This window comes from Mauremys mutica, chromosome 25 (genome assembly GCF_020497125.1).
Source record: "Mauremys mutica isolate MM-2020 ecotype Southern chromosome 25, ASM2049712v1, whole genome shotgun sequence".
Lineage (NCBI taxonomy): Eukaryota > Metazoa > Chordata > Testudines > Geoemydidae > Mauremys > Mauremys mutica.
The window spans coordinates 2,258,574-2,276,769 of record NC_059096.1 but is presented as its reverse complement, the minus strand read 5'-3'; the positions used below and the strand labels follow the sequence as shown (position 1 = coordinate 2,276,769).

Here is an 18,196-nt window from a genome sequence, read left to right as displayed (position 1 = left end):
TTTTTTTGCCTAGTAAGTGAAACCTGAATCTGAAGAGGGAGGAAAGCAGCCAAGAACTGAGGCCCAGAGCAGGCGCAGGCAGCAGAGCCAGGGTCCTTTCCGACGTTCCCCCTCGCCTGTGGTGGCGAATAGGATCCACGGCATGTCCCTGATTCTCCTCTCACTCCCCCGCTATTGCCGTGTGGCATCTCTGTCAGCTCGGCGCAGTTGTCCCTGATTTATACCAGTGTCCACACCAGCGTCTCCGTCCACAGAGACAAGGGGAGCCCAGCTCTCTGTGCGATCCAGTACGAGTGAGCACAGCGGAGCTCAGTGACCCAGCTCCCCACGGCAGAGCTAACTAACCCCAGACCTGGGCCCCACTCACACCACAGCTCCAGAGGCACCGGGATGGGGGTTGCAGAGTGAGGGAGAGCCAGGAACATGGAGCTGCACAGGAGAGAACGCGTCCACTGACAGGGGCCAGGATGGAGGGACAAGGGATGAGAGCGATCCCTGCTGGGCAGGTCCATGGAGGGTTAAACCCTGGAGGGCTATTTTGGCCTGGACCCGAAATGAGTGGGGAGCCAATGCAACTGTCTGTGTCAACCGGGCCTTAGAAATCCCCAGACAGGGACCCATCGGCTGAAATGCCTTTGCCATTAGCCTCACTGCAGGCTCATTCCCTTGGTGTTTGGTTCCCTGCACGGTGTTCAAGCAGCGTGAAGATGGAGGCCACCGGCGCTGCGATCCCAGCTGGGAATCGGGAGTTATTGTCCATTCAGGTCTCAGTCCAGCAGTTCCAGGTGGCACCAAAGCCCCAGGTCTGCAGCAAATGTGAATCCCAATAACAACCCACGTGTTAGCCCAGAGGGACCGGGCCAGAGACAAAGGCTCCAGCATCTGAAAATCACCCCAGGGGGCAGAAAGGGAAGCACTGCTGTGGAGCATCCCGCCCCCCAGGAATGACGCCCCATGGGGAGGATACAGGGCAGCGAGCCGCTGGTGTGTCAGGAGAGGGGAGTCTTTCAACTGCACGGGCCAGGTGGGCCCAGGGTTGGGGGTTTGACCTCTCAGCTCTTGCATCTTGCGCTGGAATCCTGCCTCGAGTCACAATGAATTTGTTGGGTCTCGTCCTTCTCCTGGTCTGGCTCGAGACTGGCTCAAGGGGAGGGGCTGCAGGTCAGGACTGAGGGGCATTGGCAGAGCGGTGAATGGGCCCAGGCCTGGAGTTGCAGTGGGGGCGGAGGTCAGGCACTGCGGGAGGGCCGGGTGCTGGATGGCAGTGGAGGCTGCAGGTCAAGGATGAAGTGCATTGGCCAATCTGAGTGTGGACCCAGGCCTGGGAGAGCAGCGGGGCTGCTGGCCTGGCCTGGGGTCTGTGGCTGGGGGCAGCACCGAATTGCTGCACTGACCCCAGAGATGCCGTGTGTGACTGCACTGCCCAGCGCTCTCCTCCTGTCCCTTGCATAGACCCACATGGTTTCTCACAACACGAAACGAAAGGCCAGTGCCCCCGGGAAGCAGGGCGAGGAGACATTTCCGACCCCAACTAGCCGTCACTGCCCCGCTCTGAGGTTCGGATGCACAAACCAAGCAGAGCTAATATTTGTAAGTCTACTTTTGGACCTCAGAGACACGGGTTGTTTCTTGTAATGATGGGATCAGCTCTGCTTTTTCTCTCTTATTTAGAGAGAAATGAGGGTTTGGACAGAACCCAGAGGGTCTCCCGGCTCCCCTCTTCTTGGCTGCTGAGACTGATGCCTTTCCAGATAGATATGATCATAGCTGGAGCATCTGGGAATAGTTCCAGCAAAGCAGGACATGTCTAGCACCAATGGGCTCATTGGCATGTGGAAACAGATCATGATGTGGAAGAGCAGCCCAGCTGCTGATGCCAGGTGAGTTCCCGTGCAAGTAATTACTGGCTCCCTGGGCAGGGCTTGCTGCAAAACTTTGAGTCAAGCGCAGACTAGTCATGAAATCTTGCACAGAGGGTGGTGGGAGGGTTTCTTTGATCCGTCTGTCCAGCTGGCTCTACAATAAAGACCAAATGTAAATATCACGGCTCTCCCCAAATTGTCTTTTAGTTCCTTCCTCCACACACCCCTCACCTTCGCATCTGGGCTCCTTGGCAACATGGAAAACACACAAAGATCCAACACCCCCGAAAAGTGCAGGTGGAAAACCTCCCCCTCTGCTGCTATCAGGAGGTGCCTCTTACTCAGTCGCTCTATTGTCAAGCCAAACATCTGAGTAAAAAATCATGCCTTGAAGCCCACCAAATGCAGCCTCTGGCTGGACCCTCCGAGCCCTCCACTGAGACCGCTCTGCTGCTGCTGACCCGGGCAAGGCCCCACCTAGCTGCAGTGGCCACGTGTCATTCCCATGATGCTCTGCACAGCTGCTGTTTTTTAGGCAACGAGGCAGGAAAGGAAGGCCGGCCGTGCAGTGCAATGGTTATGCACGACTGCTGGGCAGTACTACGGATCCGGCATGTCAGGCAGGTCCACAAATGCTGCCTGCCTTCAGATCCGGTGTGGTCCTGCAGAGAGACCTGAGACGCAAACCACTGTTCCCAGCTGAGAGGATCTCCCAGAACACTGCGCTCTGCAGCCGTGGCTCCCTGCAGCCTCGCTGAGCAAGGCCTTGTCCATGCAGCTGAGAAGCGAGGGGAGCAAGGAGCTTATGAGAGCCCTGGAAAGAAATGTCCAAAGGCCCCACCCCTCCCACATGCCACCCGGCTCCCCCTTTGGACTCCCATGTGTGGCCCAGGTCCTGTGCTCTGTCTCCTCTCTCACCAGGGAGTCGGCTCGCCCCAGTGGATGGCAGTGCCCTTGCGTCAGGCGCTCGGGCAAGTCTCATCTCAGCTTCAGCTGAACTGCCAGCGCCTGCTGCCCGGCTCTCTCCGAAAGCCCTGGCCTCTGGGAGCCTTCAGGTTTGTGGCTAACTCCACAGTAAGCAGAGACCAGCCCAGGGCTGCACAGCGAGACACCCAATCAGAGGCTGTCGGGAAGGCTGTAAATGCCCGGTCGACGTACAGCTCCATAAACACCACAATGGGCTGTCACCAGCCCTGGCTCTGGCAGGAAACATCCCTCTTTTTCTCGCCCTTTGCCACGGCGGTACATGGCCAGCAGCTCACGGCAGTGCAGAGTCCTTGGCGGCCGTGGTGGGAGGCTCGTCTGCTGCTCTGTGGACCAGCTGATAACAGCCATATCCCTGTCCTTCCGGCACCAGTGCTGACCCAGTGAGGGGCACTGGGCCCAAGGGATGGTGCTTGCTAGAGGTGAGCAAGCCAGTCTGGAGAAGAACCAACCTGAGCTCAGGCCTGGCCTTTGCCGAGGTTCTAACGTTTGGAAACTTGCTTCCTCCCGTTTGTTTGTCATTTCGGTGGCTGCCTTTGCACTCAAGAGCATCTGGGTCCGATCGGCTTCTGTCCCTGGCTGCTAGCAGCCTGGTGGCAGAGGAGCTGGCAGTTAGCTACGCTCAGCTGCCCCCCGGTACCTGGGGGTGGCCTGCGTTCTGGGCACAGATACGCTGGGGGGGCTCAGCTCTCTAGCAGCACGCAGCCATTCGCCATGGTTGTCTGCATGGCTGACGCTGGCCCAGGAAGTCCTGCAGCCCATCGTCATATCTCACACTGCCAGGACTTGGGGACCCCAGTCAGGACGTGTGCTGCACCCCAAGATGTTCCTGCTGACATGGATCCTAGGTTTGTGCTGTGCCCCCCGGCACAAATGACCTGCTGCTGAGGGGCTGCCGAAGGGCTTGGGAGAGAAAGCTCTCGAAGAGCCTCGTGGGGCTCAGCGGCACACACCAGCCCCCAGCCCATTGGGGCGTCACCTGGGGCTGCCCCCTGCACAGGCAGATCCAGAGACCACAGGCTGCAGCAGCCCCCTCTGCAGTGACTCTGGGAGCCACCCCAGGTGGAGGTCGGGGCCTTGTTTGCTGACAGAGCCACTGGTAGCTTTGTGCTGCACCTGGAAACAGTCATTTTGCTGCCCTCTGAGAGGCTCTGGGCAGATGCCTGAGCATCAAGGGGGGCACAAGGCAGCGAAATCCCGATGGTCGGAATGCAGCATGGCAGGATCCCGCTGTAACCTCTTGGCAGAAGGACGTTCTCCGCCCTCTCATCTCCTCCCAGCTCCGTCAGCCTGGGGCTGCTCTTTCACCCCGTCACCTGCCTGCCGTCCTCCACCACGTACTTGGCTGGGCAGGATGAACCAACAGCACCACCTGAGGGGTGGGATTGTTTGGGAAGAGCCCATACATTGGCTCAGCCCTGACCACGTCCGGCTGCCACTGGCACATCTGCAAGGTCTCCCCAGAAAGCTCCTCTCCTGCTGCAGGACACCCTCGATTCTGGCCCCTGCCGCCCAGGCTAGTGCCAAGAGGCTCTCAGGGTTCGGACCCAGGGCGGCGGGCTGATTCCACCTGATTCCCCTTCTGTGGGGTCCTCTTTGGAGGCCCTGGCTGACAGTCCTGTAACGCCCACAGAGCCCAGTCATGGGCGGGCGGCATCGAACCTGGGGCCTTGGGAGCTTAGTGCATGAACCTCTACTGCATGAGCTAAATGCCAAGTGGCTGCAGAGCAGAGTCATTAACTCTCTCTACGTGGCCCCAGTGCCACGCGCTGGGCCAGACCCCCACCCCCAGGAGGGGTGTGGGTTACACTCCCTTGGCCGGTGACCGTTCCGGCAGCACAGGAACGTCAGGGGGTGATTGGACAGTGCCTGGTCCCGAGGGACTTTAACAAGCTCTGTGCAGGGATTGCATCACTCGCCATCTCTGCTTTGGAGCACTTGGCAACTCTGCCAAGGGCAGGAGACGACAAAGTCTGCGTCCACCGTGAACTACAGCAGCCTCGCCGCACTCCCTCCCACCTCGCTGGGGCCGGGCTCTGCAGGAATCGCCCGTGCGAATTCTGGCAGCACACGGGCCCACCCCGGCCTGCCAGCCACATTCCGGGTGAAAAAGACACTGGCAGGTGGTGGGCTGTGTGCAGACCCTCCTGGGCCTTCGATGCCCCAACCCAATCCCCATTCTCAGCGCAGAGAACCCAGCAGCACAGACTAGCTACGGGGCAGATGACCAGGGAGAAGGGAAATCACCTTTGCTGTTACTTACATTACAGTAACAGCTACAGAGACAACCGAGCTCGGTCCTGTTATGCCGGGCGCTGCACACACACAGCGAGAGCCAGTCCCTGCCCCTAGTCCAAAGGGAGGGAGGGCAGGTGATTTGTCCAAGGACCAGGCTGGCCTCCTAACCTCAGCAACGCCCAGAGCTTCCCAGACGCGCTCCCCTCCGCTGCTGGGAGAGGCGCTACCTGCCTCTTTCGCAGGGATGGAGAAGGGGGGTCGGTGAACCTGAACCCCGCTGGATTAGAACACTTATGCTGCCATCTTGTGGACAGAAGAGGCTGGCACACTCCAGAGCACGGAGAAAGTGGGGGCTTTGGCAAACCCCTGTGCGGCCGGGCCCCGCTAATGGAAAGGCAAGGAAGGGGCTGAATTCTTTGGATGGTCACTGCTTTGCTGTCCAGACTCCATGGGGCCATTCCTTGCTAGGCAGCCTGTCCAGAGAGACACGCCAGGGGAATCTCAGCGATGCTGCTTCAGCCACTGCCCCAACAGGAGCCCATCCCAGCTGCAGTGCCTAGGGCCCCAGCTCCAGCGTTATTAACACCCTGGGAACCCCGTCGCTCTGCAGCCCCAGGCGAGACATTTCACGTGTCCCGAGACCCTTCCATCCCGCAGGGCCCCAAGGTGCTTCCCAGACACTGGGGCCTCGGAAAGGCCTTGTACAGACTGGGGGCGTTGCCTGGCAGCTCTGCTCCCCCACAGGCAGCGGGTGGGGGGACAGCAGCCACCAGGGAGCGATAGCCAAACCCGGGGGTTCTGCCGCTGAATGTGCAGCTGACGTGACTCTGACCCAGCGCGCCTGGGTGCACCCTGCATTCACTGTCGCTGCCCAAGCAACAACCAGAGGGGAATGGGCCTTCCGCTCCGGCCAGCTCGGGGGGCAGAAAAGAGGTGACTCTCGGATTGTCTCCTCCCAGGAGGTACAGATGCTTGGAGCTGGGACTCTTCCATGTAGGCCACTTGGGTCGCTGTGCCCAAGGGCTGGTCTGTGCTGACACCCAGTGGCCATGCCTGGGACACAAAGCCAGGGCACTTGCTGTAGCGGCTTTTAGCCTGAGCAAAAACGTGTGCCAGGGAAATGTGAATCAAACGCCCTGGGCAGGATTTGGGGTGTATCTGCCGGGCCAAAGGCATCGGTGTCTCCCAAACTGCTCAGGCACCAAGGGGCGCCGGGGCGGGTGAATGAGCAGCAGAACCATGGCACAGAGGGATGGAAAAGCTCCGTTTGGCCTCTGCCAAGGCAGGGTTGTGCCCCACAGGCTAGCGCCCAGGCCTGGACGCCCTGGCCAGGACAGCAGGGTCGGATCTGTGCTCCCTTGTTCCTGAAACGCCCCCCTCCCCCCTTGCAGATGGGAAGAAAGGGGGCGGGAGGCTAAATCTGACCCATCCTTCGGTGACTGGGGCTTGTTCACCGGGAGCTCCCCACGCCCCATGGTCCCTCTCCCAGCCGGCTCTGACTGGATCTCAGAACCGTGGGGGGCCCAGGGCCCAGGGGCCTCTGTTTGCAGCAGCTAACGGTCCGGCTGCACCTTCCCGCCCAGGGCGAGGGCAGGGGGCAGGTCCCACCCCAGGCCCAGAGACCCCAGCGAGGGACCCAGCTCCCCTCCCTGGGGCTGAGCTCAGAGCTCATGGGCCAGGGAGTGAGGGATGAACTAGCCGCTGCTGCCCCCTGGTGCCTGCAGGCAGGACTGCGGGTCTCTCGCTCCTGGAGTTCTGGGACCTGCCATAGGGAGCTCTCCTTGGGGGCAGTTGTACCAGGCTCAAGGAGGCTAATCACTAGCTGCCGTCTGGCTGCAGCTCCAGAGGGGACGGGAGCCCAGTGCCTCCGAAAGGCACCAGCAGCTAAAGGGGGCCTGTCTCCTGCATTAACGTTCTCCCTCCTCCGGGGCTGGGACCGCACCGTTCAGCGCTGCAAAGCACCAGCCAGTGTTTGTGGTCTGCTACGGATGTGAGTCCACAGAGTGGAGGGGCTGGTGGGGCAGGGGGAGGTTGGTGGGGCAGTGCAGGGGGCTGGTGAGGCTGTGCGGGGGGGGTGCCCTCACGCTGGGTTGGAATCCTGCCTTGGCTCACACATGCCATGAGATCACTGGGTCTCCCACCCCAGAGAGCCCCACCCCAGAGAGCCCCACACAACAGCCCCGTCCTGAGCCCGCGCTGCGCCACTTGCTTTATTGGAACCCAAAGCCACAGAAAACCAAGCGCAAAATCAGTGGGGCAGGGGCAGCTGGGGCCGATTGGTGGGGCGGGATCCCCCTTTCTTCCCCAATCCCAGCATGCCTCAGAGGGGCTGCTCCAGCTCCTCCGGGTGGGAAGACACCCCCCTGCCGTCCAGCAGCTTCTCGATCACGGTCTTCACCCTCCTGGAGGTGGGGGAGCTGTTAACAGCCTCTGGAGAAGGAAAACAGGAGAGTGGGGCTCGGGAATTAACCGTGCGGCGGGGGTGGACGGAGAATCACCCGCTCACATGGTGCCAGGCACCCCGTGACTGCCCAGCAGCAGTGGGGAGAACCCCAGCCCCACTGCCGGGGGCACAGGGACATGCCATGCTGTGACCCCTGCCCGCCCCGGTGTAGTCAGCCCCCGAGTCTGTCGCCGGTTCCCGTCTGGCCCAGGTCAGCAGTGACTGAACAGAGTGTTCGGGCCACGGGCTCGGTCCTGCCTCCCAGGGCCAGCACCGCCACTGGGCTCCGGCTGCAGCCCCTGCAGAGAGGCTGAGCCTGGCTGGGCCACAGAGTCCGGCTGCCCCGCTGCCCTGGCGGTCACACGTGCGGCACGTCCCAGAGGCAAAGGAGAGGCCGTGGCTGGGCTGCACCTGCTCTGTGACACCCAGGGGGCTCCGTCCCCCAGAGCCAGCCCCCTTCCCCCCCCCCAGCACCAAACTCTGTATTTAACCGGCAGAATAAAGAGAGGGGAGGGGCAGGGTGATCCCCGGGAGGGCACAGCCCCTGGGACGCTGCCCATGGGTGAGGCCAGCGTTGTTCTCCCTCCTCCGCTCACCTGGGGGTGTCTGTCTCCCGGGGGACTTGGCGTCAGATCTGCAGAAAGAAAGGACAGGCACCCAGCTGAGCCAGGCCCCTCCTGGGCTCAGCCTCTCCCTCCTCGGGACCCTGGCCAGCCCCTGCCCCTCCAGCCCCCCAATCCCTTGTGATTCTCCCAGAATGCTGCAGCCTCCCCTTTTCTGCAGCAAGGGGAGGTCTAGGCACCTGCATATGGGCCCTGCTCTCGCGTGCCAGCGCTGAGCCAGACACCAGGGACCCCATCTCCTGGCTGCTGGAGATACAGGGAATGGGGCCAATACCCAGAACAGAAGGGATGGGGGAGACCCTTGCACGGGGCTGTCCTCAGCACTGAGGTAGCATGGCCTAGTGGCCTGGGCCTGGCCCTTCTCTGAGACTCCCCTGACCAATCCCCGCCCTTCATGGGTTCTTCACTTTCCTCCTCAAGTTCCAGGCTGCCATTGTGCTCATCAGTGGCCACTAGGGGGTGCTCTAAGAGAGGCGTTTTGCCAAGTTCGCCCTCATTAATAACGTGACGGGGGGGTGTCAGTATCACTAGCCCCATTTTAAAGCTGGGGAGACTGAGGCACAGAGAGGGGGAGGGATTTGCCTAGAGTCACACAGTGAGTCACGGCTGGGAATAGAACCCAGGAGTCCTGACTCCCATCCCCCTGGCTCCTGCCCCAGACCACACTACCCGTACAGCGAGTACTGCCCGTCTGAGGGTCTCCGCCCGCCCAAGCCTGAGGCCCCTGGAACTCAGAGCTGCGTATCCCTGACCTGACATCGTCACCCTCCAGGAGGCGCCGGTAGGTGGCAATTTCCATCTCCAGCCTGGTCTTCAGATCCAGCAGCTGCTGGTGCTCCTCAGCCTGGCGCTGGGCGTCAGTTCTCAGCTGCACCAGCTCGGCCTCCTTCCTAGCGCCGCGCCCCCGCAGCTGCGCCAGCTCGCCCCCATAGCCAGCCTGGGTCTCAGCCAGTGTGCCCTCGAGAGCCTCTTTCTGAAAGCAGAGGCAGGATGAGCCCAGCAGCTGACGCCATCCCAGGTGCACGCGGGGGAGCGACACCCTGGCTGGCTCATTAGAGCGAGGCCAATAACCGATTTTTCGATTCGGCCAAACAATTGGGGGCGGGAGGGGGAGCGTCTCAGGCCGACCCGAAAGGAACATTTTTCGCGGCACCGTTCTACAGCCGCTCTGACCCCAGCCTTGATGGCAAGAGGCCTGTGTACCCACCATGCTGTGGAGTGACTGCAGCTCAATCTCCAGACCCTGGACTACGCGCCTGAGCTCCGTGATCTTCGTCCTGGCTCCCTGGACGGCCTCCGAGCTGGTGGCCACCTCCAGGGTGACCGACTCACACTGCACAGAAGAGAAGAGCCTCAGGGGCCAGGGACACTAGCAATGGCAGGTGCCATCCCATGGCTCAGGGGGTATTTTGCATCCTCTCTGGCATGGGATGGAGAGAGACACCTGGACCGTGGGGGTGTGTGACCCGGGTCAGTGCAGCCACCCACCACCAAACCTCCCGCGATGCGCAGGAACGGGACCACGGGCCAGAGATGAGCAGTAGCAGAGCAAACCATCCGCCACAGGGCAGGCACAGACCATCTTGTGGCTTGTTGCGGAGAGGCCCCTACCTGCTCCTTGTGCCAGGCCGCAGCCTCTCTGTGGTGCCTCTCAATGACGTCCTCGTATTGGTCCCGGATCTCTGCCAGGGCTTTCACCAGGTCGACACCGGGAGCAGAATCCACCTCCACACTGACTGAGCCTCCCAGGTGACCTCGGAGAGCAGCCGTTTCCTGCGGGATGTAACGGGAACCAGTCCCTGTGAGGAGCAGGAGGTGGGCGGTGGGGTGGGGTGGGGTGACTTAGCCAAGGGAAGGGAAAGGAAGGAGTTTAGTTAATCCCCAGAGGATGTTTGTCCAGGTCATGGATGCAACATCCCATGTGGCAGGATTGGCAGAGCAAGCTGGGTATGTGAGAGGCCCAGGGCTGGAACAGGAGAAGGGGCTGTGGGTGGGGACTGAGGTGCGTTTGTGGAGCTGGGCGTTGGAGGAGGCCAGGCCTGGGCTAACAGAGGGGCTGCGGGTGGGGATTGAGGTGCGTTTGCGGCAGGGGCGGCTCTACAAATTTGGCCGCCCCAAGCAGTCATGCCCGGGAGGCGCCCCCGAGCCGCGGGAGCAGCGGACCTGCCGCGGGCATGACTGCGGAGGGTCCGCTGGTCGCGCGGCTCGGCTGGACCTCCCGCAGCTGCGGGCGGTTCGCTGGTCCGGCGGCTCCGGTTGAGCTGCCGCAGACATGACTGCGGCAGGTCCGCCGGCCCAGCCTGCCGCCCCCCCGGGAAAGGGCCACCCCAGGTGGGTGCTTGCCCCGCTGGGCTCTGGAGCCGGCCCTGGTTTGCGGAGCTGGGTGTTGGAGGAGCCAGGCCCGGGCTAACAGAGGGGCTGCGGGTGGGGACTGAGGTGCGTTTGTGGAGCTGGGTGTTGGAGGAGGCCAGGCCTGGGCTAACAGAGGGGCTGCGGGTGGGGACTGAGGTGCGTTTGTGGAGCTGGGTGTTGGAGGAGCCAGGCCTGGGCTAACAGAGGGGCTGCGGGTGGGGACTGAGGTGCGTTTGTGGAGCTGGGCGTTGGAGGAGCCAGGCCTGGGCTAACAGAGGGGCTGCGGGTGGGGACTGAGGTGCGTTTGTGGAGCTGGGCGTTGGAGGAGCCAGGCCTGGGCTAACAGAGGGGCTGCGGGTGGGGATTGAGGTGCGTTTGTGGAGCTGGGCGTTGGAGGAGCCAGGCCTGGGCTAACAGAGGGGCTGCGGGTGGGGATTGAGGTGCGTTTGTGGAGCTGGGTGTTGGAGGAGCCAGGCCTGGGCTAACAGAGGGGCTGCGGGTGGGGATTGAGGTGCGTTTGTGGAGCTGGGCGTTGGAGGAGCCAGGCCTGGGCTAACAGAGGGGCTGTGGGTGGGGACTGAGGTGCGTTTGTGGAGCTGGGTGTTGGAGGAGCCAGGCCTGGGCTAACAGAGGGGCTGCGGGTGGGGATTGAGGTGCGTTTGCAGAGCTGGGCGTTGGATGAGGCCAGGCCTGGGCTAACAGAGGGGCTGCGGGTGGGGACTGAGGTGCGTTTGTGGAGCTGGGTGTTGGAGGAGGCCAGGCCTGGGCTAACAGAGGGGCTGCGGGTGGGGACTGAGGTGCGTTTGTGGAGCTGGGTGTTAGAGGAGCCAGGCCTGGGCTAACAGAGGGGCTGCGGGTGGGGACTGAGGTGCGTTTGTGGAGCTGGGCGTTGGAGGAGCCAGGCCCGGGCTAACAGAGGGGCTGCGGGTGGGGATTGAGGTGCGTTTGTGGAACTGGGTGTTGCAGGAGGCCAGGCCCGGGCTAACAGAGGGGCTGCGGGTGGGGACTGAGGTGCGTTTGTGGAGCTGGGCGTTGGAGGAGCCAGGCCTGGGCTAACAGAGGGGCTGCGGGTGGGGACTGAGGTGCGTTTGTGGAGCTGGGTGTTGCAGGAGGCCAGGCCCGGGCTAACAGAGGGGCTGCGGGTGGGGATTGAGGTGCGTTTGTGGAGCTGGGCGTTGCAGGAGCCAGGCCTGGGCTAACAGAGGGGCTGCGGGTGGGGACTGAGGTGCGTTTGTGGAGCTGGGCGTTGGAGGAGCCAGGCCTGGGCTAACAGAGGGGCTGCGGGTGGGGATTGAGGTGCGTTTGCAGAGCTGGGCGTTGCAGGAGCCAGGCCTGGGCTAACAGAGGGGCTGCGGGTGGGGACTGAGGTGCGTTTGTGGAGCTGGGCGTTGCAGGAGCCAGGCCTGGGCTAACAGAGGGGCTGCGGGTGGGGACTGAGGTGCGTTTGTGGAGCTGGGCGTTGGAGGAGCCAGGCCTGGGCTAACAGAGGGGCTGCGGGTGGGGACTGAGGTGCGTTTGTGGAGCTGGGTGTTGGAGGAGGCCAGGCCTGGGCTAACAGAGGGGCTGCGGGTGGGGACTGAGGTGCGTTTGTGGAGCTGGGCGTTGGAGGAGCCAGGCCTGGGCTAACAGAGGGGCTGCGGGTGGGGACTGAGGTGCGTTTGTGGAGCTGGGCGTTGGAGGAGCCAGGCCTGGGCTAACAGAGGGGCTGTGGGTGGGGACTGAGGTGCGTTTGTGGAGCTGGGTGTTGGAGGAGCCAGGCCTGGGCTAACAGAGGGGCTGCGGGTGGGGATTGAGGTGCGTTTGCAGAGCTGGGCGTTGGATGAGGCCAGGCCTGGGCTAACAGAGGGGCTGCGGGTGGGGACTGAGGTGCGTTTGTGGAGCTGGGCGTTGGAGGAGCCAGGCCTGGGCTAACAGAGGGGCTGCGGGTGGGGACTGAGGTGCGTTTGTGGAGCTGGGCGTTGGAGGAGCCAGGCCTGGGCTAACAGAGGGGCTGCGGGTGGGGACTGAGGTGCGTTTGTGGAGCTGGGCGTTGCAGGAGCCAGGCCTGGGCTAACAGAGGGGCTGCGGGTGGGGACTGAGGTGCGTTTGTGGAGCTGGGTGTTGCAGGAGGCCAGGCCCGGGCTAACAGAGGGGCTGCGGGTGGGGATTGAGGTGCGTTTGTGGAGCTGGGCGTTGCAGGAGCCAGGCCTGGGCTAACAGAGGGGCTGCGGGTGGGGACTGAGGTGCGTTTGTGGAGCTGGGCGTTGGAGGAGCCAGGCCTGGGCTAACAGAGGGGCTGCGGGTGGGGATTGAGGTGCGTTTGCAGAGCTGGGCGTTGCAGGAGCCAGGCCTGGGCTAACAGAGGGGCTGCGGGTGGGGACTGAGGTGCGTTTGTGGAGCTGGGTGTTGGAGGAGGCCAGGCCTGGGCTAACAGAGGGGCTGCGGGTGGGGACTGAGGTGCGTTTGTGGAGCTGGGCGTTGCAGGAGCCAGGCCTGGGCTAACAGAGGGGCTGCGGGTGGGGACTGAGGTGCGTTTGTGGAGCTGGGCGTTGGAGGAGCCAGGCCTGGGCTAACAGAGGGGCTGCGGGTGGGGACTGAGGTGCGTTTGTGGAGCTGGGTGTTGGAGGAGGCCAGGCCTGGGCTAACAGAGGGGCTGCGGGTGGGGACTGAGGTGCGTTTGTGGAGCTGGGTGTTGGAGGAGGCCAGGCCTGGGCTAACAGAGGGGCTGCGGGTGGGGACTGAGGTGCGTTTGCAGAGCTGGGCGTTGCAGGAGCCAGGCCTGGGCTAACAGAGGGGCTGCGGGTGGGGACTGAGGTGCGTTTGTGGAGCTGGGCGTTGGAGGAGCCAGGCCTGGGCTAACAGAGGGGCTGCGGGTGGGGACTGAGGTGCGTTTGTGGAGCTGGGTGTTGCAGGAGGCCAGGCCCGGGCTAACAGAGGGGCTGCGGGTGGGGATTGAGGTGCGTTTGTGGAGCTGGGCGTTGCAGGAGCCAGGCCTGGGCTAACAGAGGGGCTGCGGGTGGGGACTGAGGTGCGTTTGTGGAGCTGGGCGTTGGAGGAGCCAGGCCTGGGCTAACAGAGGGGCTGCGGGTGGGGACTGAGGTGCGTTTGCGGAGCTGGGCGTTGGAGGAGCCAGGCCTGGGCTAACAGAGGGGCTGCGGGTGGGGACTGAGGTGCGTTTGTGGAGCTGGGCGTTGGAGGAGCCAGGCCTGGGCTAACAGAGGGGCTGCGGGTGGGGATTGAGGTGCGTTTGTGGAGCTGGGCGTTGGAGGAGCCAGGCCTGGGCTAACAGAGGGGCTGCGGGTGGGGATTGAGGTGCGTTTGTGGAGCTGGGTATTGGAGGAGCCAGGCCTGGGCTAACAGAGGGCTGTGGGTGGGGATTGAGGTGCGTTTGTGGAGCTGGGCGTTGGAGGAGCCAGGCCTGGGCTAACAGAGGGGCTGTGGGTGGGGACTGAGGTGCGTTTGTGGAGCTGGGTGTTGGAGGAGCCAGGCCTGGGCTAACAGAGGGGCTGCGGGTGGGGATTGAGGTGCGTTTGCAGAGCTGGGCGTTGGATGAGGCCAGGCCTGGGCTAACAGAGGGGCTGCGGGTGGGGACTGAGGTGCGTTTGTGGAGCTGGGTGTTGGAGGAGGCCAGGCCTGGGCTAACAGAGGGGCTGCGGGTGGGGACTGAGGTGCGTTTGTGGAGCTGGGCGTTGGAGGAGCCAGGCCCGGGCTAACAGAGGGGCTGCGGGTGGGGATTGAGGTGCGTTTGTGGAACTGGGCGTTGGAGGAGCCAGGCCTGGGCTAACAGAGGGGCTGCGGGTGGGGATTGAGGTGCGTTTGTGGAACTGGGCGTTGGAGGAGCCAGGCCTGGGCTAACAGAGGGGCTGCGGGTGGGGATTGAGGTGCGTTTGTGGAGCTGGGCGTTGGAGGAGCCAGGCCTGGGCTAACAGAGGGGCTGCGGGTGGGGATTGAGGTGCGTTTGTGGAGCTGGGCGTTGGAGGAGCCAGGCCTGGGCTAACAGAGGGGCTGCGGGTGGGGACTGAGGTGCGTTTGTGGAGCTGGGCGTTGGAGGAGCCAGGCCTGGACTAACAGAGGGGCTGCGGGTGGGGACTGAGGTGCGTTTGTGGAGCTGGGTGTTGGAGGAGCCAGGCCCGGGCTAACAGAGGGGCTGCGGGTGGGGATTGAGGTGCGTTTGTGGAGCTGGGCGTTGGAGGAGCCAGGCCTGGGCTAACAGAGGGGCTGCGGGTGGGGACTGAGGTGCGTTTGTGGAGCTGGGTGTGGGGAGTGAGGGGAATTGTTACTGAATCACACACAGCTTCTCAGTTTTCCTGTTGTAGGCCCCCGAGTGACCCTGTCTGGCCCTCGCAGTGACCGCACCTCCCCATGGTTCTTCTGGAGTTGAGCCTGCTCCTCCTGCAGGCTTTCCAGCTCCTCCTGCAGGCTGGCTCTGCTCAGGGTCAGCTCGTCCAGGACCTTGCGCAAGCCGGCGACGTCGCTCTCCCCGCCCCGCCGGATGGCCAGCTCCGACTCAAACCTTTATGGAGAGGCTGCGTCTCAGTGACCCAGTCAGCGCTCCGTGGGTCCTGGACTCCCGCTGGGACCCTGCTGGCTGAGCATGGAAACCCGGCCAGGTTTGTCCTAGGGGTGCTACCGACCCGATGGCCCCTGCTCTGGGACCCTCACGCCGACGCCGTCAGCCAGCCCCTGGGCCTGGGGCTGAGCAGAGTGCATGGGCGGCTGCAGCCGGGAAAACATTCACCTCAGCTGGGTTTTCAAAGCAGCCGTCATGATCGTGAGCCCATTGGGGCAGGGAGCACGTGTACAGCTCCCAGCACCATGCGGCCGCCGCCCACACTCAGCCCTCTAGACACTAGCACAAAACAAATCATAATAAATAGAGGGTTGCTGGTAACCAGACCCCCAAGGCCCCACACCCCGGCCCCACCTCTTCTCTCATGGCCCCACCCCCACTCCACCTCTTCCCTGGAGGCTCCACCCCTTTTCTGCCTTTCCCCCCAAGGTCCCACCCCCATCGCTTGCTCGTCTCCCCCCCGTCACTTACTGGATCATCTCCAGGAGCCTGCCTGCTGGTAGGAGGCAGCCCTGGCAGAGCAGGGGCTGGTGGGGGTTGATAACCTGGCTCCTCTCCCTGCCCCAGGTAACCAGGCTTTTGGTCAGGTGCCATTTCGGGTTGCCAAGGTCCCCTTTTTGACCAGACTTTCCAGTCGAAAACCAAGAACCTGGCAACCCTAAATGGTACCTGGACCCAGAAACCAAAACCCGGACGGGTAGCAACCCTAAATAAATAACATCTGCCAGTGCACCGAGCTCCTTTGCATGTGCAAATGCCTGTCTCACGCCTGCGGAGGACGTGCTTGCAAATGTCACTGGGGCCATTTCAGAGGCTGCTCTGAAAGTTTTGTCCTTAAAGAAAAAGGCCAAGGAGGAGGAGGAGGAGGAAGGGTGCCCAGTGACGATCCCTTACTTCACTCTGAAGTCGTCAGCAGCTAGGGTGGCATTATCAATCTGCAGGATCAGCTGGGCATTGCTGGTTGACGCTGCCTGGACCTGCAGAAGGAGGGAACGGGTGCTGCTGTTGCTTTACTGGATGACAGTCGGGTAGGTCAGTTACAGGTCAGTGGGCTGTTGGCTACCCCCTGCTGTTATGTGTGCCACACGCCAGCTCTCAGGTGTATAATGCTGCAGGGCGGGTTGTCAGCCCCAGCAGATCTCAGAATAGTGGCTCTTAAAATCCCATTGCAGTTGAAGTGGAAATATGAGCATGATGGGAATCAGAATGAGGAGAAATTACCATCTGCCATCACAACCCCTCACACACACACACCCCTCTCAGGGAAGGATTCAGACAATCTGAACGCTCCTGCTTTCCATTGCTGAGCTGCATTCATTTTTCACACTGGCACAAAATGTTGGTCCCTATTTCAGCAGAGAAATAGTGAATGCTGCTGATCATTGAATTACCATTATTAGGGTTCAGAGTCAACACCCCTCTGAGATGAACAGCAACAGTTCACGCCACTCAGAGCTATTGGCTGAGGCCAAACACGGCTCAGGCTGGTGTCTCTGCACCAGCCACACCAGAGTCACAATGGGAAGATTAGCTTCTTAATTACAAGGGCTTGTGTGCTTTAAAGGAAGGCTCACCAAGCCCCCACAGGGCAGCCCCTGAAATCCAGCCAGCCCCTGTAACAACACGGGGCAGTTCCTGGAGGCAGGGGGGGAAATGGAGCCATGAGTCCATGCCAGGTCTCCCCCCTTAGGGGAAGGACTCGGAGTCCCAGTACCTGTGATCTGAGCTCTGCAATGGTGCTGAAGTAGCCACTCAGGTCCTGGCATCCAGCCAGCGCTCTCTTTGCATAGACTTCCCGGATCTGCCGCTCCAGCTGCCCGTTGGCGTCCTCAAGAGACCGCACCTGGCAGGGCATTGAAGGCAGGTGAAGACCCAAGCGGATGGTGATGGAAAAGGCTCCTCACCTGTCAGGGCCAGGGGGCCTAGAGACTATGGTGATGGGCAGCCTAGCGAGAGAGATTTCTGCACCCACGCGGCTTGTGCACTCTCCAGAACTCAGCTCTGCCCTTGCACTGGTATTTGTATAACCCACTGGGGCGTGTGTCGGCTGCCCTGTGTTCGGCCAGCCCCCCAGCACCACGGGGCCCCGTTCCCAGCTGGCCCCTCGTTACTGCCATACCAAACAGGGTTACCAGGAAGAATTCACGAGCCTAGAGCTTTGCTGCCCGCTGGGTTTCACTTGCTCTCCTGCTGAGCCGTGAGGCTACCTCCCAGCCCCGCGAGTCCCTCGAGCGCACTCACCGTCTCCAGGTAGGCAGCCAGGCGGTCGTTCAGGTCCTGCATGGTGTCCTTCGCATTCATGCTGAGGAGGCCTGTTTCCCTGGCACCTCCTCCCAGCCCAGGCCCGACTATACTGGCATTGCCGGAAAACAGGCGGCTGCTGGTGCTCCCAGCCCCTCCGCAGACACTGAGCCCTCCCAGAACAGCCCCCTGCAGCCCCACCATGCGGACCCAGCTCAGCCTGGGTCCCAGAGTAACCCCAGAGCGGGAGAAACTGGCCATGGTCGGCTGAAGGCACCTCGCAGCCCAAATCCCTCCCTGTGCAGAGTGACAAGGAGTCAGGCTGCACCGAATCCCCAGGGAGTTCCCTTATATAGGGAGTGGAGGGGCTGAGGCAATGCACCTGACCTCTCCCCTATTGCCCAGGCAGCAGCGTTTGCACTGTCACCAGCTGGAACACAGACAGCTGTTGACTTGTTTTCTTCTGTTTTCAGCCAAACTTGCTTTACAACAAGAGGGCGGCCAGGCCTGGATTCTGACCTGTCAGCCCCAGCTGTGCTGCTGGCTGATGGGGAACAGAATCTGGCCCTGTGTGTTTACAGAGCATGCTCCAGTCCCCGCAGCGTGCCAAGGAAGGTGGGCACAGAACACCTGGATGCATCCCAAAGTGGGTGCCAGGCAAAGCAGCCCTGAGACCCGCTGCCGGCTGCGTGACGTTTGGAGTCATCTGCCCGGGATGCACGGATTGCACCAACCCCACCCCAGCCACGGCTGAGCGCTCTCGGGAGGTGACCATGGCCCAGCTGACGCTCAGGTTGCCCCAGCCCCCCTGAGCAGCGGCCTCCTCGGCAGCCAGCGCCTGGGCCCCTCTCTGGCAGGAACACAGGCTGGAGAGCAGGACAGCTCACGTGGCACCGATCCCGCT

General features: G+C 62.4%; 1 protein-coding gene across 1 annotated transcript; it reads right to left on the bottom strand.

The window, feature by feature from the left end:
* Positions 1-7,330: 7,330 nt before the first annotated feature.
* On the bottom strand, positions 7,331-17,553 carry LOC123356444 (keratin, type I cytoskeletal 47 kDa-like). The gene is made up of 9 exons (XM_044999703.1): positions 17,293-17,553; positions 16,766-16,894; positions 15,946-16,028; positions 14,838-14,994; positions 9,762-9,923; positions 9,358-9,483; positions 8,903-9,123; positions 8,124-8,161; positions 7,331-7,514 (listed from the first exon to the last, which is right to left on the bottom strand). Exons 1-9 carry the CDS (start codon positions 17,551-17,553, stop codon positions 7,405-7,407), a joined length of 1,287 nt encoding a protein of 428 aa, XP_044855638.1. The 3' UTR covers positions 7,331-7,404.
* Between the last annotated feature and the right edge of the window lie 643 nt (positions 17,554-18,196).

Excerpts from the sequence above, each read along its gene's own strand:
- LOC123356444 (XM_044999703.1), bottom strand. The coding sequence starts at position 17,553 with ATGGCCAGTTTCTCCCGCTCTGGGGTTACTCTGGGACCCAGGCTGAGC. Across the intron at positions 9,484-9,761 it reads CGGCCTGGCACAAGGAGCAG|TGTGAGTCGGTCACCCTGGA; the intron begins GTAGGGGCCTCT and ends TCTTCTGTGCAG. Across the intron at positions 7,515-8,123 it reads CGGGAGACAGACACCCCCAG|AGGCTGTTAACAGCTCCCCC; the intron begins GTGAGCGGAGGA and ends TTCCTTCTCCAG.